This window comes from Pholis gunnellus (genome assembly GCF_910591455.1).
Source record: "Pholis gunnellus genome assembly, chromosome: 10".
In the NCBI taxonomy this organism is placed as follows: domain Eukaryota; kingdom Metazoa; phylum Chordata; class Actinopteri; order Perciformes; family Pholidae; genus Pholis; species Pholis gunnellus.
Window position 1 is genome coordinate 14,443,666 of NC_136537.1, and position 23,369 is coordinate 14,467,034.

Consider the following 23,369-nt stretch of genomic DNA (forward strand, 5'->3'; position numbering starts at 1 on the left):
AGATGTTTATTTGCCAGGTTTCCCATTTTGAAACAAGTAGTAGTTGTGAAGCCGCAGTTAGACTATCGTCCATTATCCATCTTATATCATTCCAACTACCAAAACAAGAGAAACAAATATACACATATACATTCATTTCCAAAACACACACAAATACATTGATCCCATTCACAGACTATTTTACCTTCTGCGTGTTTGCTGCATTTCCTGATTCCCAGAATTCCACTGATGGAATAGGTGGACTCAGAGGAATAGGCTGTTCCCATTGCAACAGATGATGCCGATGATACTGCAGGGTCAGAGGTCAGTGTCAGGAAACATTAGAAACACACAGATAGGTCAAGAGAGGGTAGAAGGGACAGAAAAACGTACCAACTTCACAAGACTCGGACTGTACTTTGTTTCTGATGATCCTGTAAAGACAGAGGGATCTCAACTCATTTTAAAGATCTGTGTTGTCAAGCACACAAACGCACACATGCACGAGCTCGTCTATACCTGTTGATGGAGCTGATGCTGGGCACGCCGTCATGGTTGCACACTCGCTCCAGCAGCAGCTTGTCTCGGATCTCCCAGGCGAACATGGTGGGATTAGTGTGTTTCAGGTGCAGGATCATCTGCACAACTCTGGGAGTGGCCACTTTGGGTTTAGAGCCTCCAATCACCCCCGGTCGGATGCTTCCTGTGTCATTGTACCTGAATTTTACAATATTGATATATGTCAGCAGGGTTACACACATAGCATAATTTGGATGGTCCAACATTAGGCGGCAAATATTATGCACGTAGACATGAAAGTGGGCTGTTTTTATATACATTTCCAAATGACTTATTAACTTTTAAAAATGTGGTGGTGCACAGTGTAACACTTGTGACTTGACAAGTTTAAAAGATTATTATTATAATTCTTACAGGCAATAATATTTTTAAAACGTATACAAGTCACCCAAAATCTGCTTCATCAATATATGAACCACTTTATATCAATAAATAGGCTACAAAAAGCTTTAAAAAAAGGACATTTTACCTGGACAGTAGCTTGCTGACACAGCCGTGACTGACGCGCAGGCGGCGGGAGATCTCACAGGGACGCACGCCCCGTTGCGCGAGCTCCACGATGCGCTGTCTCATCACGTGCGGTAACGGGCGCCCGTTAATGAAGACACCGCCGAGCTGGTTCACCCCGCCGTACCCTGAGGACCGGAGCGGATCAACATGATTCCGTGATGGGGTAGGCTATAACTTAGGTTACTCTATAGACTGAGGTGGCACCTCATAACTTTAGTTTAAACGGCGTTACTTACTGTGCGTGACGGTGAGCGGCACCTGTCCAAAGCGTGCGTCCATCACAGACTGACTAAACAAGTCTGAAGCTTAATTCTATTGAACTTCTCGTTGTTTGGTATGAAGTTTAACCTAACTGGTGTCAGGGTAGAAACATGTACTCATTCAAACAGAAAAAAATTGTTTTTAAGAGAGCACTGTTCAGATTTTTGTCCCTATATTTTTGGTTGTGGTGCGGAGTGACAGCAGTGTGTCCTCAGCACCTGAGCGGTGGACAGCTGCACGAGCCTTTCATTGGGCGCACATGCACGGGTGCACGCGCTCCATTATCTTTATGCAGTCAAGGCGCTGATCAGAGCTGTAGCCAGGATTTTTAGAAAATGAGAAGTCATACGCACCCCACGAGTCTAAGCAATGACAGCCTAATTTCATTTTTCATTCAGGTAATCGTTCAATAACCAAAGTTAAAGCCCATAAAATCTAATGCTATAGCTACAGTGGGCCAACCTTTTGAGGTACCTTTTAAATTGAGTCACATTTATTTCTATTCCTCTAGGATACATTTCAGAATTATATACTGTAGAGTACTTTTGACATTCATCCATAGACTGTATATATCTGTATATATAGCTACATACTATAAATGTATCTGACAGATTGGCCAAGACGTTGACAAAATCAATAAAATTATTTACAAAAATTAACTCTGTGAACTTGTTGTCTAACTCCGTGTTTTTAAACGCTGGGTGCAGTTTTGGTTGTCCAACATTTTAACTCCCGGAAACCCCGGAAAAGGTTTTCAAACCTGTGCTTCAAACATATAACGCTAGCTAAACAAGAGTGGAAGTCACAGCTCTTTCAGTTGTATGGAGGAAATATTAGTATTGTGTATTGTGTGCAGTCGCAACAAATTTATAATGAACACAAAAACGGTAAGCACTCGTAAAGTGCCATTACAGACTTAATTTTACGTGGTTGTGTTTACTTATTTAGCTATATTAGCTACCGTGGCTACTACAGCGCTAACAGTAGTTAACGTTAGCATAGCACCGCCGGTTGGCCTGATGTTAACCCACGTGTCAGTATATTTTGATTGTCTACATACACACCTCATAATTACATGTTCAAAGAAAAACAAACAACCAGACTGTGTTATTGCCCATTTGCTAACAACTTAAAAGTTGTAGTAACTTGAATGAGCCGTTAGCCACCGCTGTTTTGATAGTGCAGTGAGCCGTCATTAACGTTAGGTGGTGCTGTTCAGCTGCTGTTTCTGAGGCTGTACTATGGATTATACCATGGAAAAGGAAGATGATAATGATGAGCAAGGTAGCAAAGACGACATCTTCTTTATTGAGGACTTAAATAGTTCAGAAGAAGAAGAAGACATCAAGTTCAGTCACCAGAAACGTCACAGCAGCTGTAAACGGGCTGCACGGCTCAGCAGGGAAAGCTCTCCTCCGCTCCTCCTGGCGTTCAACATCACCTCTGGACGAGCGCTGCAGCTCAGCAGCACGAGTCCTACTTCCAGTTTAGACTTACAGGAGGAGGAGGAGGAGGAGGACAGTGACCGGCCCATCGAGGAGTGGATGCTCCTTGGAGGAGAGGAGCAGGGGGGAGACTCAAGCATCCAGCTCAACCTGAGCTACAGGGACCGCTGTGAAGATGACTCTGGAGATGAAGGTTAGACCGTGCTGGATCTCACTCTGGGTTAACATCGTGCTGCTATGTAGTATCCTGTCTCCAAGCCTTACTAGTGCAAGACAAACGGTTTTATCGTAGTCAAAGCGCTTTAACAGTACATGTCATCATTCATCATCACTGATGACAGGGGCTTCCTTGCAAGGTGCCAGCTGCCCATCAGGACTAACTAACATTCACACCCATTCATACACCAATTTGGGGCTAAGTGTCTTGCTGAAGGACACATCGACATGGACTAGTGGAGCCGGGAGAGCCACAGTCGCCTATGTGTGTGTTGTATGATAAAATCACTCCTCACCTGTAAGGGTTGAGCTTTATTTAAATACTCTTGTGATTCACATTCACACACAAGGTGCTGGTTAGTTTTGCTTGTTCGTATATGACAAGCACTTGCCATATTTTGTAAGTGTAAGTGAATGACTATGATGTCAGCAGATAGCCAGTGTCATTGTGCAATACAGGGACAAATCAATACAAATCCTCAGAACTGGGCCCAGTAATTCAAGGCATACTTGTTTTATTCAACATTATGGGAATGGTTAAAGATTAATATTTTCTTCAGTTAAAATCATGTGATTTTTGTATTTAATTTGTGATTTTGATTGAAATGGTGAGAACACAGCTTTAATGAAAACGTATTGCTGAAGTAAAACAATGAACGCATATTATTTTCGCTTTTTCTTCGGTTTGAATTGTGTTCTACATGTCAAGAGGTATTCTGCCTGAGAACAACACGAATATAACTTTAACTGTGGAATATATTCACCTCCACAAAACCTGATGTTCTCCTTGGTCCTTCTCTCCATCATAGATGAGACCTGGGCTGTGTCAGAGAGAGACAAGGTAGCGTGTGATTCACTTTCTATTCATTTTAAGAAGTGCTACAGGTGAGCTAATTTATTCAAGGAAATGCATCTAATATTTTTGTATTTGTTATGTTTCTGTTGTGGGGAACGTTCTGATAATTCAAAAGCAAATATTGTTAAAATAAATTTAAATGCATGCATGCATAAAAATACATAGATGCAAATGAAAGATCCAAACTCTTCACTGTGCTAAGGATATTTATTGTAAAAAATACAGAAAAGTGTTGATTTGAAAACCGTGGCTGGCTGTCATCTGGTTTTGCAGCACGTACGCAGTGTTATGAACTTACAATTCTGCCTTTTAAATCATGTCCGTCACGTCTTTGTCCTCTCACATCATCCAGCGTGGTGCTGATCGCTCTCTGCCCAGCCGCTATTTTATGACTGGTCGTTCTCTGATCTGTCACATTTGCAAAAAAACGGGACACCTGGCCAAAAGCTGCTACAACCATAAGGTAAAGGAACACACTCAGCAACCCCTTTTCTTTCACACACACAGAAAGTACTTTCACACTGTCGTTAGGTATAAAGCAGATATCACGGTCTTGTAGAAGAAGTAACCACTGCGGGAGTTTAATAAAGTTTAAACCTAGATTATGTTACTCTGCTGTTGTGAAGTCTATGCTGTCAAATTGAAAAAAAAATAGACGACAAAACATTAATGTTTGTTCCCATGTTTTTGGTGTCTCTGTCAGCAGAAATGTGCCACCTGTGTTCTTTGTGGGACACAGGGCCACTTCCACAGAGACTGTCCGGGCCGGCCCTGCCCCAGCTGTGGACTGCCGTCACATGGCACCGGGCCCTGTTCAAGGCCCCGGGTGTGGAACCAACACTGCCAGCGCTGTGGGATGTCAGGGCACCTCTCTGATGTGAGCTTATGTTGAGGATTTGGGTTTCTGTGTGGAAGGAAACTTTGAAAGGATTTGTCAGTTGTGTGTTGACATAATTTGTGTATCCTCAGGCGTGTGTGGGCCTATTTTATGGAGAGTTACTCTACCTTGACGGTTCCTAATCTGCACAATGCTCTTTACTGTATTCCTGCTCAAAAGAGTCATTTTCTCCTTTGTTCTCTGGTTTTGCTCAGGCCTGCCCTGATACGTGGAGACAATGCCACTTGACAGTGAGTTGGCCTTTTTGACTTTACTGCCCTTTTACCATCGCACCTTCTTTACTAAGATAGATGCAAATATGTTCTTTGTTTGACCTGTTTTCCAGATACGGTTAGAGCTTCCAGTCAAGCCGTGGATAGTCCACATCCTCAGGAATAAGAAATGCCCCGCTCATTGTTACAACTGCTCTCAGAGGGGACATTATGGCTATGTAAGTGGCCAGTGAAAGGAATCCTTCTTTTACCTTTAACGTCTCCTTTCCTTCTTGACTTGACCTCTGTCTACACTGTCTCAGGGCTCTCGCTGCCTTCCTCTTCCCGTCTGTATACCTCCGTACAACATATTCTCCCTATTTTTCTCTATCTTCTTTTGGATTGGACTTGGCTGTAGTGCTCTTCTTGCTCACTCACTTTCAATGTTATCTACTGTGTCGGTGTTAGGAGTGCACTAAGAGGAGGATGATCAGTGGGACTTTTCCCTCACTGCCGTATGTCTGCCACTATGACACCATCGACGATGTCCTCCAATGTCGCACCAGGAAGCAGAAAAGAGCCAAAGGTGACGAAACATATATTATAGTATATACAGTATTACTGTACATACAATTATGTAAACATTTGCTTAAAATAGTGTTTTATCTATGAACATTTTGCGTTATGTAAATACGTTTTGCAGGACTGTTGTTTTGGACTGCCTTAGTTTTAGCTTGGCGTACCTAATAAACTGGTAACCGTCTGGCTGTTTAGCTACCATGATGTTCACTGACTGGTCTCTAACTTCTGCTGTCCACCGGTTGGTGCTCGGCATATAGTTTGTTTGGTTTTATCAGAGTTTATTTACTGGAAACAGCTGCCTGCTGCGGCTAAAAACAGATTTAATGAGAGCAGTGAGAGTGAAACAAAACGGTGAAGTTGTGGGCCGTTAAAACCAACACAATGTGCTCGGTGGAGCTGCAGAGAACTGTGGAGTTGGTTGATAATTCGCTGTGGGTTTGCCTCGTTGAGCAGCCCCTTTCACTTCATATTGACCTTTTTGTTTATATAAAAATATGAATTAGTGCAGCTGTAAGGAACAACCGCCTTTAACCGCTCACTAATTATTGAGGACATTTTCTCCATCAACGCTGTTTATTCAGAGCTTTTGAGTGCTGGATCCCTGCCTCTGTCAGACCAGCAGCACTTGTCTGAAGCAACAGGCGAGAGTGGTGAGGAGAATCGGCCCGTCCAGGGGAGGAGCAGGACAAAGCAGGAGACATGCGGCCCGGCTGGCAAGAGGAAGAAGTGGCCAGAGAAGCGCAGAGAGAGGCGGGAGGTGAAGAAGCTGAGGAGAGACGCTCAAGCCAGACGAGAAGGAGGACAGCTGAAAAGACCCGGGAGGTACTTTGACGATGAAGTTTGCCCCGCAGACCTCCGTGGTCACAAGCAGTACACACCCCCTCCACGGAAGAGGAAGAATGAGGCCGCTGGCAGAAGCAGGAAGAGCAGAGAGGCTGAGAGGTGGAAGAAGAGAGGAGGGATGAAACGTGGGGATTTATATCCTCATGGTGACGTAGACATCGGTAGCAAAAGCCTTTCTTCCCCAAAACAAAGAGTACGCCACAGACAGAGATAATTGATTTTATTTCCTTTTTCAAGGAGGATCAAATATTACTGGATGGTTAAATATTTTGTATTTTTGTGATTGATTTAATTTATTTTTTGTCAAATTAAAAAAAAATTGTTTTTGTACTTTAACCTTGTTCTGCAAGCTTGTTTAATGCAAGTACAGTTTTCAACATACAGCATTTTGGAATATGTTTTTACACACGATGCCTTGGTTTTTTTTGGCTCATGTATAGTGTTGAAGGGGTGATTTATTACTCCCCCCCCCCCCCCCCCCCCCCCCCAAATAATGACAGTTTATAGCATTAATATAATTGCTATAGGAATAGCGTTTGTATGTTTATATTGTAAAGACAACGACAATAAACATGGATTCCGGATAACCTCGTGTATAATTTTTAGGATTATTGTGTGACTGATACGTATAAACATATGAGCATGGGGGTTTAGGTTTATATAGTATATCGGAGAAGGCTTTAAGCAAACCACATCGTTTTTCTACATGAAAAGCCTTATAACGCAAGTGGCTTTCGGCTTTCAAAGCGTTGTCTTATAGTATTTCTGGTATGAAGCTGCTGAATTATTAATGAACTGAGCAGCTGCCCGGGGTTTGCCAGACTAAAGTAGTCGACTCTGATAAATGAGCAGCTACCTAAAATCGACTTTGACCGTTAGTAATGAAATAAATCTCACTTTGATAGGTGTTGCGCGGATGTTAACAAGTCCTCTCTTGTGGGGTTGTAATATTTACTAACAAGCACATCGCGTGTCAGGCTTGTGACGCGCTACATGTTGCTCTGTGATCGATTGGGAGTGACTTGGCGGAGATGTGAAACTCCCATTGATTGATCTGCACACACTCCCCGCTGACCAGAGAAAACACTCGATAGCGAATGCGAGAGGGGATTTAAATTTGACAAATATTGCCCTCGTTCCTTGACGGGAAAGGTAGCTATCTGTGTTCTCGTGCGGTCCGAGGTAACCTGCTCCTACCATTGTTTAACGTCTAGCCTAACACCGAGACAGTGCGACGTTAGCTAGCTCGTAATGTCGGCACTGTTGGACTTGTTTTCCCCTCTAGACCCCGCTTCCTGTTAGCTCTGGGCTAGCTGGAAGAAAAATCGAAATTATGCTAATGAACGAGCAGGTATTAGTTAGCCAACGCAGAGGGGGGTAACTTTACTACATATCATATACCAACCGTCGTAATTTAGTTGGAGTTTATCCACAAATATATGCTAATAACTTTGTTTCTCAGCCAGCTATCAGGGCTGCTGGTTTCCTTTAGTTTGCTAGCCTACGACAGCAAGCCATCTTGTGTTCAGGGGTTTAAGTATTTAACTTAACGAGCTTCTGGTGGCAGAGAGCGAGCGATATTAACTTGAGTTGCTCGTTAATAAATGCGTCGGTAACGGACTCGTTCCTATAGGACTTAACAATACTTTATTTCACTGTGGAGACCCTGACAGTAGACAATAGAGAAGCTGAGACTTGCTCAGCTGTTGTTCTGGGAACGACGAAAACTTCGAGAAAATTGTATTTTGTTAAATTTTTTTGTTATATTAGTACAATATTTTTTTTAAATACTTGTGTCCGCTCGTAAGTGGTAAAATAAAATAACGGTTAAGGGGGGGGCAGTGAATGGAGTCGGTTCTCGTGCGACATATGAGGGCTGTTTTCAGGTGTCTCGTCTCATTATATTAAAAACAAACCGCTTTAAATGCCTCAGAAAACACTCGCAGTAGCCGGTGTTCATCAGAGGTAACTAGGTGGACAGAGAGACGCGTAGAAGCGGTAGAATAGGGAGGCTCCTGCCCGTTTCTCTCTCCAGCCCACCTCCATCACGTCCATCCACCACCACCGCCCTCCACAGACATGGACCCCCCGAGGACTCGCTCGCGGTCTCGCTCCGGCTTCTATCATTTCGGCATGAGCGGCAACGTTGGAAGTAGCGGCAACGCGCTGGGTAACGGGAGCATGATGACCGCCAGCGGAGGAGGAGGGCTGAGCTACGCGCAGCAGAGCAACCCCGGCTGGGCGCCGCACCACCACCAACACCACCACCACGGTGGTCGGAGCTACCCGGAGAGCCAGCAGCAGCAGCAGCAGCTGCAGCACGCCCAAGGGGGCTACCTGTCCGCGGGGGCGCAGCGCCACCCTTCGCACGGAGCTCACAGACACCCCGGGGCCGGTAAGCAAGCTTCAGTAAACAGGGCCTGCAGCCCGGCTAGATGCATCGTTACACGCACACACACACACACACACACACCCGGGGGATGCAGGCAGACCACTAGCAGCTTAACAGGCTTTGAGACATTTAACTAAAAGGCTTGGTGCTCTCACTGCCAGCTGTTGCTTGAAAAGCTATATGTGTGTCATGTCAGGGGTTGTAGTGGAGGTCTCCTGCTTAAGACGTTTGAATCGCATTTACTCAGGTGAATAGAGTAAACTTTGTCTTGCATGTTGCATTTGAGTCATTTCAACATATATGTACTCACAAGGTTCTTAAAATATCTGAGTTGTGTTCACATTGTTGAATGCACTTTATTGTGAGTAGCTTTGGATGAACCAGTCGGCTAAATACATGTAGTGGATGTCATTGCCTGGCTCACAGTGACACATACACTGGCCCTCCAGTAGAAATGTAACACTGCAGAATTTTCCTTTGGATAGTTCTGGCATAATGATGCTGAAGGCCTGCCGGTCATGTAATGTTACCCCTGCTGTCAAGATACGAGGAAAGAAACTCTACATGTAATGCATTAATACACTTTTATCAGAATTACAGTTATGATATAATCTATAGAAAACAAATCTGGTTGGTCAGTGGAAATGTTAGTAGTGAGCCGTGTGTGTTCACAGATCAGATCAGAGACGATGCATTTGGTTTAGACTTCCTACATACTCTACTTAAGTCGTCACATGACCTTCAGTGTGGATGAGAGGAGTCCAATTAACAGTTTCGAGCCTTGAAATAGTTTAAAAAGAAATCTCTTTCTTGATCGTGATTTTATCTTTTTGTTTCAGATTGCTCACTGTTGTGATGCATGGCTGGCTTAGTACAGCCTTAGTACGATCCCTTTCATCCATAAGCCTTCATACTATTCATCTTACCAGCCTGTGCAAAGCTCTTTATTGTCCCGAAATAGTCAAACAGATCTCTTATCTAAATGTGCGGGGCAGAGTAAAGATTGATAAGGTGGTATGGTTTCAAAGAAGTGTTCAAACACAAAGAAACAGTGGAGTTGTGTTGGCTTGTTGTTAGTTTATCCACTTTGTAAAGTATAATTTATTGGCATTGCCCGGTATCACTGACACTGTTATTCAATAGGCTTTTCATGCCCACAACCGTAATGGCTCCTTATCCAACTCAAACTCACTAGAAGACAAAGAGAAACTCCCTAAAACCTTTGAGAAAAAAGAGGAAATTCAAAGTGAGACTGAACTACAGCCTCCTTTTCATTGTACTCAACATTGATAACCAGTCTGTGTAGTGTTCAGCAGGTTCCCATTGCTCAGCACTGGAGAAACCTTCAGTAAGAACAGATTGGATTCCCTCAAAGGCAACAAAAAAAAAGAAGTGCTGTGAATGAATGAAAGCAGGCTTGTAATGGGTCTCTGTCGTAATGGCAGCATTGTTGCCAAACACCCAAAAATAACCCACTCAAAGGGGACACACACAGAAACACATGCTTCTCAAATTGAGAGACGACAGAGGGGTTTGTGTGAGTGACTTAAACAGTGTATCTCCCAGCTGTGTGATCGGCCTCCTTCTTAACAGCTGCACGTGCCTCTTCTGAGATGTGTGTTTGTGTGTGTAACATGCTCAAAAGTGTGTATGTTTAAGTGCGTGATACAGATTTTCTGTTTGTTTGTGCTTGTTTGTTTTTGTTCATGTCACTGTAATGCGCCTCGAGGCGTCGCGTCATGAAGAATGTGTCAGGGTTGTATTTGTGGGTGTTAAAAATGTGTCCCTCTGTCTTATCTCTGTTTTTCAACCTGTATTTCTTCTCCTCTTTCTCTCCCCCAGTGTCGAGCATGTTATCTTCCAGTGTAGCTTTAATAGCGAGTGTTGCATCCCACAACCTGCCAGTATAACAACTTAATAGCAACATCTTCATTAATGCTGTTATTATCACCTGGTATTTCTGACAATTATGTGGGTTTCTCTATTTTTGGCGTGTTGCTTCTAAATAATGGTTGAAGTCTTTGTCAAAGAACAGGAGCAAATTGCTACTTGATGACAGCTGACGCTCTGAAGTCCACTACCTTTGCCTGCCTGACTTGATGGTCTGTTGTAAAATAAATGGTGTCAGTCTTCCCCAGCAGCCATGCTCGGAGGAAACAAGGTTGTGTCCGCTCGCCAACAGAGCCCGTCTATTCTGGCTCGCCGTCCCCTCTCCTATGGCCTTCAGGGTGAATCAGCATTAACAGACCTAGTTCTCCTAAAAACACAGGGTGGCTGAGGCCCAGGAGTGGAGCTGGGTGTCGGTACTCAATGTTTTTAAGGCATCGGCCGAAATAAACCAGTACCAAGTAGTATCGAAACTTCTCCAGTCAAACAATACTAGCTTTTGGTCTTTTGTACCCAGATCTAGAAAACCATTCACTAGTTCTATGGTTTTGCTCTCAGCCAATCACCGCAAGCGCTCTTTAATTCACTGCGAGGTGTGATTGGCCCACTGCCGCGGCAGCTACACCTCATCGTGCTGAGATGCCAAAGTATTGCTGTACCACAGGCCTGTGGCATTTGGTTAAAATAAATACGCTGATGGCAATTTACGTAACCGAATGCTTCCACGATGGGTATATCAAATAAAGTACTCTATTGCTGTCAGTGTCACTTTAAGAGTACTGGTACCATGATCTTTTTTCCAAACGATACCCAGCCGTACCCAGGACCCTGTGAGGTCTGAAGAAGAAGAAGAAGAAGAAGAAGGAGGCGGCATGGTGGATAAATAAAGATGTAAGCCAGCGTGTCGGCCCCGCTGTGGGCCGGTCTGTCTGCTGACTTTCCCTCTGTTCTCCGCAGCCACTAGCAGGGCGTCTTTGAGCCGTCACTATCGGCAGCCTTCACATGGCTCTGGAGTGGCGTCGCAAAGACAAGAAGAGGGTGGGGGGTCGCTCTCAGATCCGTTGTCTCTGGGGGGGAGAGACGGGGCTGTTTGTATGAGGAAGAAATAGAAAGAGATGAGGGGAGGAGAGGGTTTTTTTTCCACCTCTTTGTGGTGATTAAAGGTTTTTGGGGGGACTGCTTAGAGGAAACTCTTGTCAGCTGAGTTCAAGGACATCCTTCTTAAGCTGCTGAAATGACTGTGCACACATGCTGCATCCAGATTGCACATGTGGACTGTCGATAAACAGCTGGAAGGGCATTTTGTTCTTCTGAGATTATGTTAATGAGATCACCTCTTTATTCAGGATGGAAGCATAATGCATTCAAATTGAACCTTAGATACATATATTGACCCCATACTTCATCATACAGCACTGTTGAGGCCTCAGGCAGATGAGCAGCAGTAATCATGGTCCCTCCAGGTCGGAGCTTCTTGTTTTTTTCTGTGAAAACCTTTCTCAGAATTCAGAGATAATAAATGTGTTAACTCATAAAAAACATTGTGCTTCCGTAGTTCAGTGAAGTGATCCACAGGGACTACTCTACAGTGTCACTCCAGTTTATTGCATTATTTTCATAATCGATGAATCGATCAATAAAAAAAGCTGAAACCTCGAGGTAACGGCTGAGCATCAATTTTCTTTCTATCGACCAATCAATTTTGATAATATCACCTTTGAATAGTACACTATGGTAACTTGGATGAAAGTGATGGTGAAGGTGAGCAAATGCAACAGGGCGCTGTGGTGTGTTGTGTGAGTCTGCTCTGACTTATCGCGGTCGATCAGAGGGAGACATTTGTCTGTGAGAGGATGAGCGCAGCGTGACATCTTCCAGAGACGTTCTTCCTCTTTTGTCTGCTTGTCTTTAAGCAGGAAATTCAAAAGGCTGTTCTGAGGACCGTAACTCTGTTTGTACAGCAAGATGTTGGATGCACTTTTTGTTTCTTATTCTGTCGTAATAAGTCTGTAGATCTGTTTTAAGCGAACCATCCAGAGGCAACCAGCAGCCTGTGTGTTGTACTTCTGTCTGCTTAGCGAGCATATGTTCGTGTGTCTTGTGATGTTGATGTTTTCCTCTCAGCCCCATGTTATCTGATTGTTTCTCTTCCTCTGTGTTCTGCAGGAGGAGTGCTTCATTTCCATCCAGATAATGTTTGCAGCGAGGATCGAGACAAGGTAAGCATGAAACATGAGCTGTGCCTGTTGCCTCTGCTTTGAATAGGATTAGTATGTCTTTGTTTTCGTTTCTTATTAATTCTCACCCTTTTGTCTCTCCTTTTGTTTTTGTTTCTCCCTGACCAACCGTCCCCCTGGTCCCCCCCCCCCTCCTTTACCTCTGTGTGCAGATGGAAGACAGCCCGAGCCCGAAAAGGCAGCGTCTTTCCCAGCAGGCCATGTTGGATCTGAACTCCGCCCCTCCCTCCACTCCTTCCTCTCCCATTCGCCCCTGGGAGTTGCCTCCCAGTCGCAGACCACACCCCCACTACATGCCAGAGAGATGCCACACGCCCGTTCGCAACCGACGCAGGTAAGTATGTGTATGTGAGATGCAAAAACAAGACCCGGAATATATATGTGGAAAGTGCTTATTCGGTCTTACAAACATTCAAAAGATTTTCTAAATCTTTTTACGCCATAGATTAATATAAGAATGAGGATTTTATCACGTTTTATTTATTTTTCTGTTACTGCCAGTAATGCACTGGTGAAATAATTGAAATAGAGCTGAAATTATAAGACAATTATCCTGCAACTGTTCTGATAATCACTTTATTAAGTTATTTTTCTCTGCGTTATTTCTCGTTTTCTATCATTGTCATTACAATTCACAAAGATATTTGTATAACAAACAAGAACTTTGTCACACTTCCAAATCTCCAGCCGACCCGTTGGTGGTCAGATTGCATTGTGGGTAATGCTCACATGCACCACAAGCATGAGCAGCCGGCACGGCTATGTAAATACAGCAAGGAGAAGCTCGGATAACACACAGAGTGAGAGTGACTTAATCCTCTGCTCAGGTTTTTCATTTTATTCAACCTTCATTTATAAAAGGTACTTTCATTGAGACAAGAGGTCTCATTCTCAAGAGAAGAGGTAGCCATGACTCCACTACGTCTTTACAGAGCAGATAGTTGTTTGCTGCTATATTAATGCTATATATATATATATATATATATATATATATATATATATATATATATATATATATATATATATATATATATATCATTTTTTTTCTCCACCTCAGCCCTCCAATGAGACGCCAGCGTGGCCGGAGAGACCGTCTGACCCGCCACCACCACCACGCCCACAACAACCACCACCACTACAACAGCAACAACAACCACCACCACCACCATCACCACCCCAACGCCCACCACCACCATCACCACCAGCACCTCCTGCACTCCCACCACGGCCCGTCGCCAGGCCACCAGGACGAGAACTACCGTCACCCGGCTCCCCCTCAGGGCTACACGCCCTTCAGCCAGCAACCTCCCCGAGGGCTGGGGCCCGGGCTTGAAGAGCGCCCAGGTCACCATCCCCCAAATCCCTCACCGAGGCCCCTCCACCAGTCACCGAACCTGTCTCCCAGGATGCTGCACCCTGTGGCCCATCCACAGCACCCACATCCACACCCCCACCCGTCCCAGCAGAGCAGCATGGTGCTGGACCTCCATGAGCAGGTGACATGAGCAGCATTATTTACTTAAATATGTCATATCCAATATTTAACGAACTTGAATAATAATTAAAGTTCACATTAGAGTTCAAATCATAATTAATGCCAGTAACAACATGAGAGGCTTTTTCTCAAAATACTATTGTATCTGCAACACATCCTCTCAAATTTATCATTATACCGTCATATTTCCAAATAGGTCTGTTAATCTCATCATCTCAGGCCTGTATTTGGGAAACCCTGCTCGGCACAAAAGATAAATCTGTGGTGTCGGCACTGATTCAGGAGGTTTTGCTTTATTTGCTACCTGACTAATGTGGACTACATCTTGTAACTCCAGCTGCTCCGCTTTAAATCGCAGTCTGTGTTGGTAGCGTTGACCTTTGCCCTTTTGATCTCCATGTTTAGGGTTCGGCTCCGGTATCGTATCCCGTGTCTCCTCCACCAGGCCTGCCGCCTCGCTCCACTCCTCAGCAGATCCCAGCATGCTCGGTAGTCTTCAGTGGACAGCACTACCCCGTCTGCAGTGTCCCTCCCGTGAGTCTGTTGGTTTGTTTACGTTACAGTTGCACATTTTCTGCTACTGATAAATATTGCTGCTATTTTCCTTTCTCTCTGCCAGGTCCTGCAGACTTGTTCTGTGCAGCACTTACCCATGCCCTACCCGTTCCCGTCGTTGCTGTCCAGTGACTCCGCCTTCCTGCTCCCCCCTCCTCACCTCCCCCACCCCCCAGCACACCTTTCCCACCACCCACCTCACCTGCCACAGCCTGGACAGTTTGGACCCTATCCGACGCAGCAGGCCCGATCGGTGAGTAGAAACTCTTTTGTTGTGCTGATTTGATATCAGAGGCAGCTTTTGTGAATATTATAAAATATGGCATTTAAGTGAGTGTTGGCATTTTGAGCGAAGCTTTAAATATTTTGCCTCCTGTATAAAGAAATGAAGCTGCAAAGATGTTTTATAATTAAAGCAAAATAGATACATGTTTTATACATTTGAGTTGAAGCAATTAGTTCAGCTCTCCTTCAGTGTTTGCGAGCACCTGGAGGTAGCGCAGTGTTTAGTAATAAATCAGGACGGGTACTGAAATAGGGTGTTTTTAAGCTGTATGCCTGCACAGTTAAAGAAGAAATGTCTGTCGTTCTGGGCTAAAATTACAACTGTGTTCAAATAATCAGTGTGTCAAAGGTTACAAAGGCTAAAGAAGATCCTTATTTAATAGCTGGATGCTCACTGAGAATCTTTAAATGACAATATTTGTATGATCATATCTTTCTATAATACGTCCTAACCCTCTACTCATTTCCAGGATTTGTTAAGGGTTGATACTCCTCCACCTCACCTTCTTCATCGAGTGTATCTGTTATTTAATAGTTTTGAACTGCTCGTGTTGCTGTGATCACGTGAAACGATCTCTGATGGTAACGGTGTGTGTTTTCCACTACCAGCCGCTACAGAGGATAGAGAACGACGTGGAGCTTCTTGGAGAGCACCTGTCTCTGGGTGCTGGGCTCCACTATCCTCCTGCCGCCCACCCGGCCCTCACACCACACTCCGCCCAGCTCCACTTTCTCTCCCATGATCCTCTGCCACAGGAGTTCTTCGGAGTGGTGAGCAAAAAGAACAATACAAAGACGTTTGTTTTCCTTTTGCAGAAAATCCATGTGATTTGATTTCTCATGTATGTGTCGTCCATTGCTCCTTTAGTCCTATCCAAACTTTATTCCTCGGCGTCTGCCGGGGCGACGGTACCGATCACAGCAGCCACTGCCACCTTCGCCTTACCACCCCAGCCTCCTGCCTTACTTCCTGTAAGTAGATCAGTACATCAGGTTGACTTAACCCTTTAGCGATCACTTGTATCCCAAAGCTGCAAAACTTGTTTTAATATGATTTCAGCACAGTCCTCGCCAATAAAATCTAAAACAAGTCTCCAAAGACTCAGGTCTCCTTGCAGAAGTTGGACATATATTATATGTAATTAAATTATAAAGCCAACTTGAAACAGATGGTTTGACATCGTTTGGACTCCAGCCAGGGCTGTAACATCGTTAACCGTGCACAGCACCAAAGAATACTGAGGATTCTATTATAGCTGTTTAATTCAGGTGAGGCAGCATGTAAGCAGAAGTTGCATTGAATTAAGCTCACCAGAGCAACTTGGTATGAACCGTTCAACCCAAAATGTATGAATTTCTGGACAGAGCCACATTAAATGCACATGCGTGCCGACATCCTGCATGCACCTTACACATGCATTCATTTTAAGATGCAACTGTTAAAAGGGCAAAGAAATGGTTACATCTTTCATTTGTATTGGCCAAATATACAGTCGTAATTAATTTATGGAATATGCAACCAATTGCAGGGTGTTGATTATTGTGTTACATTACAGCAGACAGAAAAGGAAATCCCCAAATAAAATCCACGTTTTGATAAATTATGCCTGGAGAGGGTAAGAGCCGGCCATGACGACTGATTATATAACAAAATGAATGTATTTCTACACAGAGGACAAAGTATGGTCACATCATTTTATTTAGTTGAAACTACAATAATGATTTATTTTTTCATGAACAAGAACAATTGAAGTCTTCTCCAAGATTAGAGAAGTTTTACTAATTTACACATTAGTTAGATCTGTAAAACCAAGATGAATGAGGATTTGTTTGTCGACAAAAGGGCTACAAGATACATGTCTTGAGTCTTTAACATAGAAATCACTGAAATAATGGTGAAATATTAAATACACAGAAAATATAAGGTATGATTTCCATATTTTGAATGAAATGGCAAATATAGATATTTATTTTTTTGGGCCATTAACTATTTAATTGAGTTGCTTAATTTGCTTCTTTGATGAACTGAGCTTCCATCCTCCTCCTGTAGTTCAATGCTGCCAGTCCAGCCCACAGGACCTGCGATCAGTCTAGAGCTGGATGTAGACGATGGAGAAGTGGAAAATTACGAGGTTCATCTTTCTCTGCCTTCTTTTAATTCTTTTGTGTGTATGATTGCTGGATGCAGACTCTTATTCTTCACTTGTTGCTGATGTTGTTTTGTTTTCCCCCTCACAGGCCCTCCTGAACCTCGCTGAACGTCTGGGAGAGGCCAAACTCCGAGGACTGACCAAGGGAGACATCGAACAGCTTCCTTCCTATCGGTTCAATCCAAATAACCATCAGTCTGAACAAACACTGTGAGTGCTGCCCTGTTACTCCAGGTCACCGCTTGTTGATTGGGTGAATTTTTTTGTCTGTTTGGGTTGGGCATTGTGAGAAAAATGTTCAAATGTCTCAACAACAACAGTGTCTTGTGGTCTAACTCGACAACCAATCCCCCTAAATCTGCCTTCATGCCCAGTGTGTCGTGTACAAAGTGTGATAAACCGGTTTCTTGTGTTGCCGTACTTCACATGCCCGTACCCGTTGTGTTGCAGGTGTGTGGTGTGTATGAGTGATTTTGAATCCCGCCAACTGCTGCGAGTCCTGCCCTGCAGCCACGAGTTCCACGGGAAATGTGTCGACAAGTGGCTAAGGGTAAGCACCGCTCGCTCACACTGAGTCCACGTAATACAGACGTAAATATCTGAGCTCATCTCAGGCTAATCACACGGTTTCACATTAGAAAGGAATTCAAGTCGCTGTGCGTCCGTGTCCCATAATAGCTTACTTTGAGAAAAGACGTGTTTTGTTGAAAGACACAATCACACTCTCAGTCCAAATACACATTGGTTATGTGACACGGGCACCTCTTAATTACAGAAGGGGAGTGAGAATCTCACTTTTACGTAATGGAAACAAACACCAGGCTTGTGTCTACATGTTCCTAAATTCAGCACAGAAGAGTCAAACGACACTAAAACCCCAGGACAGGAACATCTGAAGAAGAAGCCGAACACATACTTCAACAAAAAATGCTCTGGAACACCACGTTCTTGTGTGAATCATAACAGTCTTATGATTTAGAGGCATGATGTCATTTGCCCAAAGCCTCGGTGTGAATTGGATTACAAATCGATACAAAACAGATGAAGAAAATGGTGAAGGAGGAGTAGTGGTGGGTTTAGTAACTGTGCAAATGTGCAGTTTTAGGAATGTGCATGTTGTGTGATCAATAACGGGACTGAAGTTAGAATCTAACTGCATCCATTTTGTTTCCTCTCTCCGTCATCAGGCCAACAGGACGTGTCCCATTTGTCGGGCCGACGCCTCCGAGGTCCAGAGAGACTCAGAGTGACCACATGAGGGAGCCAGATGCTCCTAAATGTCTGTCAAACACGCGCGGCACTACCTGCTCCTGATATATTGACACACATGTACGTGCACACACACACACACACACACCACTCCCTTGTGTTTTTGTGCAGCACGTTCTGCTAGTTTGTTATCCTTTCAATCTTTATCCCATCTCCCTCATTTTTGATCTGATCAGATTCCCTCTTCAGCAGTTATTTTACTGTCTGTTCACATGAATGCAAGTGCTTACATCTTTTTAGTGAATCTCACCCTACCCGACCACTAGTGTGTGTGTGTGTGTGCGTGCGTGTGTGCGTGCGTGTGTGCGTGCGTGTGTGCGTGTGCGTGTGCGCGTGTGTGTCACAACTGTGCAAGCGTTGTTTGGTCAGCCCTGTAATGCCGGGCTGTGGTACATGACTGTGTGTGTGAGAGATATTTTTAGATGTCCTGGAGCATGCCTGAGTTTCTGTTGTGTATCAGACAAGGGTAATGACATGGGAGCACTTTTGCTCTCATGAGTGACTGACTTTACTTCCTGTTTGTACGTTTATGCACTGTCTGTCTGTCTGCATACTCTGTGTGTATGTATGTTATAGACTTAAATCCTTTTCTCTAGTTTGACACTAAGGGTCCATGCTGCCACTATATTTCTCGGTTGCCTATTTGATCCATTTGTTTTAGTAGATGATGATTATTATTATTGTTATTATTATTATTACTCAACCATTATAAGTGATTGTTTTCCTGCCTGGCAGTTACCTCATCATTCCGGTTTTGATCATCTTTCATTACAAACGCTTCACAGCACTACTTTGAAATTAAGCACATTATATATTTTCCTTTTTCTTTTCTTAGTAAAAATAAGTTTGTCTGTGAATTTGCGGTGGCACATGTGTTACATATATACATATATCTATATATACTGTATAAATCTATGAATATCTGTATACCAAATAAAATGCTTGATATGAACTTTTTAAAATTAGCATTTTGTATTATTTTTTCTTTTGTTTTTTTTTAAGCTGCATATTAGGAGCTAGAGAAGTACGTTGGGTATGGTTGTGCTGAATTCCTCTGTGTTCCAGTTGAAGTGGTGGTAATATTAAAGACGACACTGACTGCAGATCGCTGCTTTGGGTGACTCCATCTTTTCAGATTTTGGTCTGGAGGTGCAGTGACTTCCAGCTGCCACTAGGCGGCGTTACTGTTCTTCTAGACTGCCATCACTCCACATCTGCCCAGGTTGTGTGCCCTGTTCCCTTGATACACACTCTTTGGTTTGCAGGTTGACAGCACATCAGTATCACAATTTAACTGCCCAATCTCGACTGCCACATTGAGATTGAGTTTTTATATATATATAAATAAATAAATAAATAAATTATAGTCCTGTAAGTTTCAATATTTCTAACGTAACTCTGCAGCATTCCTAAACAATGTAGTGGAACTATAATAAAGATCGTAGTCGACAACTTCTGAACTTATAAAGTATTATCAGTGAACATTAAACCTACATTACAATCTAAATGAATGTCTACATACAGCTGGTCCGCCTCCCCTCACAGCACTCATCTGTCTCTTCATTGTCTATGTACATCTGTGTTACATGACTGCACACAGCTGTCTCTGTAGTCGTGTGCCTTCTGCTACTGTACACACTAGTGCAGCATCTACAGCCCAAGTCCAAACGGCAGACGTCAACTCGAGGCTTTGCCGGATAAATGGACACATTTTTTGTGAGCTACTAGCGTGGAGCTGCTTGAGGCGCAGACAACACGCGAGCGAGCAAGCAAGCAAGCAAGCAAGCAAGCAAGCAAGCAAGCAAGCAAGCAAGCAAGCAAGCACCCGGGAATGGTTTTCATTTTCTGTACATTGAGTCGGTCCTACTGACCTGCAGTGACTTCTGTTATAAAAGAAGTTATGGAGACACCTGTCCAAAGAATGTTTTGTGGTTCTAGAAGTAAGAGCTTATATATAAAATCTAGAGTCACTCTCTGTGATTGAGGAAGACCACCAGAACAAAATAGACGATGATATGCAAAGTAAGGATAGACCGTTAGAAAGGGACACTGAAAACTCATTGTCTTCTTAAATCCTGATTCGCACTACTTCTCACACTATGCATTTGTTTTGTAGACGCTTATTTACTTTATTATTGTTTACTTGATAGGGACAATACACATCTTGTACTCGATATGACTAAAAGCTCATTTTCATCTGTAGTCCCTGTGCAGACGCCACAAGTGCTGCAGAGGTTACAGAGTTAAAAGATCAAAAACCTTACCTTTGTGAAAAGCAGATACAATAAAATGCCAATGGAAACTCAAAACCACCCCGAAACAGAAGAACACATTATCAGCAATCCCAATACCATTAACAACAGACAATTCATCAGTACAAGACACCAGACGCTCGGTACCAGTGTTGGCCACATTCACTGTCCTCGAACTGAGTTTTCAGAGAGAATATAAAATGTTTTAAAAAAAACTGCACTCTGCTACTATTTGTATCACCATCTGTGTTACAGTGTTGTTGTGGTTGTAAACTGAAAAACAGTCAAGCCTCATAAAGTGACGCAGGTTCATGCCATCAACATCTAACGAAAGAGAAAGTCAGACTCTTTTTATTTTTGAGTTCATGTTTAATTCAAGGAGAAACCTCTTGGCTGAGGCCTGATGACTCACTGTCCTCGTCTTTCACTCTGCTCGTCTGTTTGCTTCCGTTCTCTTTTCAGCTCCCCGTCTTCCACTTCATCATCTCTCCCTTTTGCTCTTTTCCCTTTTTTTTCTTCCACGACTTCTGTCCGTTCCTTCAGTCTTTGCTCCCCTTCTCTCCCCTGCCCTCCTCCCGTCCCGTTCGTTCTCCTCTGCCTCACCACTCCGTCCTTCCTCTCCTCCTGTCTTTTTTACTTATGCATCTTCTAACCCGCCCTCGACCTCTCCGCTGTGATCACCACCCACTCCTTTAACGCGCTTCCGCTGCAGAATGGTGAAGTGGAAGTGATGGGGAATGTCTGCCTGAAACTGTCCGCACAGTTACTTCACTCAAATTGGAACAAGTTGTATTTGTCTTGTCTTGCTTTTCCTTTCCCCCCCTCACCCCATTCATAACCAGGGCTGTACGGGGCCACAAGTTGCCCAGTTGTTTTATGTCAGATGAGCCCCTCTTCATGTTGTAGAATTGCTTTTGTTCGAACTTTCACAACGCTCACATTAAGATTGGACTGCAAAACGCAGTGTAACATCTGCATGAAAGTCACCCTTCATTAAAATGACCCAAGTATCTTTTCTTACTGTATCATTGGAGCTGCTCAAGAGGAGTTTGTCTCCCCTCTTTGGCCGGTTAGCTGCACTCCGGTCACTCATGTGTGACTGGCTGTCCCGTCCTCGCTGCCGACATGTTTTAGGCAGCTTCGTCCTACAGAGTGACTGAAGAAGAGGAACTTTAATTCTGTCAGTTGTAGGTCAAAGAAAATAACTTGCAAGACCAAGATAATTGTGTGTATTCTGTACATATTGCCTATACTTTAATGAATATCTTTTTTAGAAGTGTGGATGAGGATCATTTCGTCTTTCCACATAAATAGCTCACTGTTTATTTAGTGATATTGCCACGAACCGCATCATCGGTAAAAAACATTTCAGAGTTGTAAATGTAAACATTCCAAATGAGTTCCATTTTCCGGAATGTATTCAGTTCCGACTTCCTCAAGGTCCTTCCTTAAGGTCCTTCTACTCCATATGTAGCTGTGCTTTGCTAATTTATGGCCCATTATGTCTGTTTACAATACATGGTTGCATGTGAGTGTGCATTTAGGACTCAATTATATTTCAAGCAGGAGAGTTTGAAGAGAAGGAGATGTGACTCTGTAGGAATCAGTGTGAAATCAGAGCCATGACGTCCTGACTTTTAATCAGGTAGGTCTTTGTTTTTAATTTATTGATTTATTTGCTGATTATTTAACGTGTGTGTGTACACAGTTGCAAATCGAACTTTACCAGCAGCAACAAACAGCTCCAGGATCAAAGTGTACAATGTTTAATTAATCTGTTGCTCTCCGAAATGTTTTCTTCTGTTGGGACAAAGAAAAGCTGGTTTGATGAAATCATTTTTACAATTGTTTTACAAAATGATGAACCCTGATTTATTAATTCTAAATACATTTTTATGTTCCTTTATTTTCTTTCTGTCCTACCTCTGATGCCTGAACAAAGAGAAGAAAAGCTTTTACACCTCTGCTGTCTCCACCGCTCTCCTCCATGGCGTCCCACACTTTTAATGTGCAAATGCAAGTGTGTGTGTGTGTGTTGCACAGACTGTCCCAAGCTGACAGGGTACATGGATTCTCCATCCTGCTTGTATATAAAAAGAAAGCGAGGGCACCAAGCTCTGCCTGCTTCACTTATATTCACACTTGCACGCACACACACTCTCTCTCACACACACACACACACACACACACACACACACCCACACAGACTTGCATGCATACAGACTTGTATTTCTCTCATTTGGCCTTTTCCTTCTCTTGTGTATCTTTCACTGTCCCGGCAGCGATGAGGGTTAAATGTTGCATCAGCAGGGCGGGTTGTTCCCTGTCCATCTCACTGAGTGAATTTTGTGTGTGTGTGTGTGTGTGTGTGTGTGTGTGTGTGTGTGTGTGTGTGTGTGTGTGTGTGTGTGTGTGTGAGATATTTATTTCATAGGGATTTCCCTCTTTCTGCATGCTGGATGGCATCTGGCCATGTCGTCGTGTTCT

The 23,369-nt window shown here is 43.5% G+C and overlaps 2 protein-coding genes across 3 annotated transcripts; both read left to right on the forward strand.

Moving 5' to 3' along the window:
* The first annotated feature begins 2,128 nt into the window (after positions 1-2,128).
* LOC306701833 (zinc finger CCHC domain-containing protein 7-like) lies at positions 2,129-6,829 on the forward strand. 2 transcript variants are annotated; one of them, XM_079167252.1, is made up of 8 exons: positions 2,129-2,967; positions 3,800-3,831; positions 4,199-4,309; positions 4,550-4,723; positions 4,939-4,974; positions 5,070-5,174; positions 5,404-5,521; positions 6,099-6,829. In XM_079167252.1, the coding sequence occupies exons 1-8, from the start codon at positions 2,571-2,573 to the stop codon at positions 6,572-6,574; spliced, it is 1,449 nt and encodes a 482-aa protein (XP_079023378.1). In that variant the 5' UTR covers positions 2,129-2,570; the 3' UTR covers positions 6,575-6,829. The 2 variants fall into 2 exon arrangements, with proteins under 2 accessions (XP_079023378.1, XP_079023379.1); XM_079167253.1 differs by having other exon boundaries at positions 4,553-4,723.
* A 623-nt stretch (positions 6,830-7,452) lies between these two features.
* Positions 7,453-19,595, forward strand: LOC306702118 (E3 ubiquitin-protein ligase RNF38-like). Its single transcript, XM_079167631.1, has 12 exons — positions 7,453-8,755; positions 12,806-12,858; positions 13,029-13,210; positions 13,934-14,372; positions 14,777-14,905; positions 14,991-15,179; positions 15,821-15,982; positions 16,080-16,183; positions 17,262-17,343; positions 17,450-17,571; positions 17,812-17,911; positions 18,549-19,595. Exons 1-12 carry the CDS (start codon positions 8,440-8,442, stop codon positions 18,609-18,611), a joined length of 1,941 nt encoding a protein of 646 aa, XP_079023757.1. The 5' UTR covers positions 7,453-8,439; the 3' UTR covers positions 18,612-19,595.
* The last annotated feature ends 3,774 nt before the right edge of the window (positions 19,596-23,369 follow it).

Bases quoted from the DNA above. Each gene is read 5' to 3' on its own strand.
- LOC306701833 (XM_079167252.1), top strand. From the start codon at position 2,571: ATGGATTATACCATGGAAAAGGAAGATGATAATGATGAGCAAGGTAGC. The intron at 2,968-3,799 runs GTTAGACCGTGC...TCTCCATCATAG, and splicing joins AGATGACTCTGGAGATGAAG to ATGAGACCTGGGCTGTGTCA. The intron at 4,975-5,069 runs GTGAGTTGGCCT...CCTGTTTTCCAG, and splicing joins GGAGACAATGCCACTTGACA to ATACGGTTAGAGCTTCCAGT.
- LOC306702118 (XM_079167631.1), top strand. From the start codon at position 8,440: ATGGACCCCCCGAGGACTCGCTCGCGGTCTCGCTCCGGCTTCTATCAT. The intron at 13,211-13,933 runs GTAAGTATGTGT...TCTCCACCTCAG, and splicing joins CCCGTTCGCAACCGACGCAG to CCCTCCAATGAGACGCCAGC. The intron at 15,983-16,079 runs GTGAGCAAAAAG...TTGCTCCTTTAG, and splicing joins CACAGGAGTTCTTCGGAGTG to TCCTATCCAAACTTTATTCC.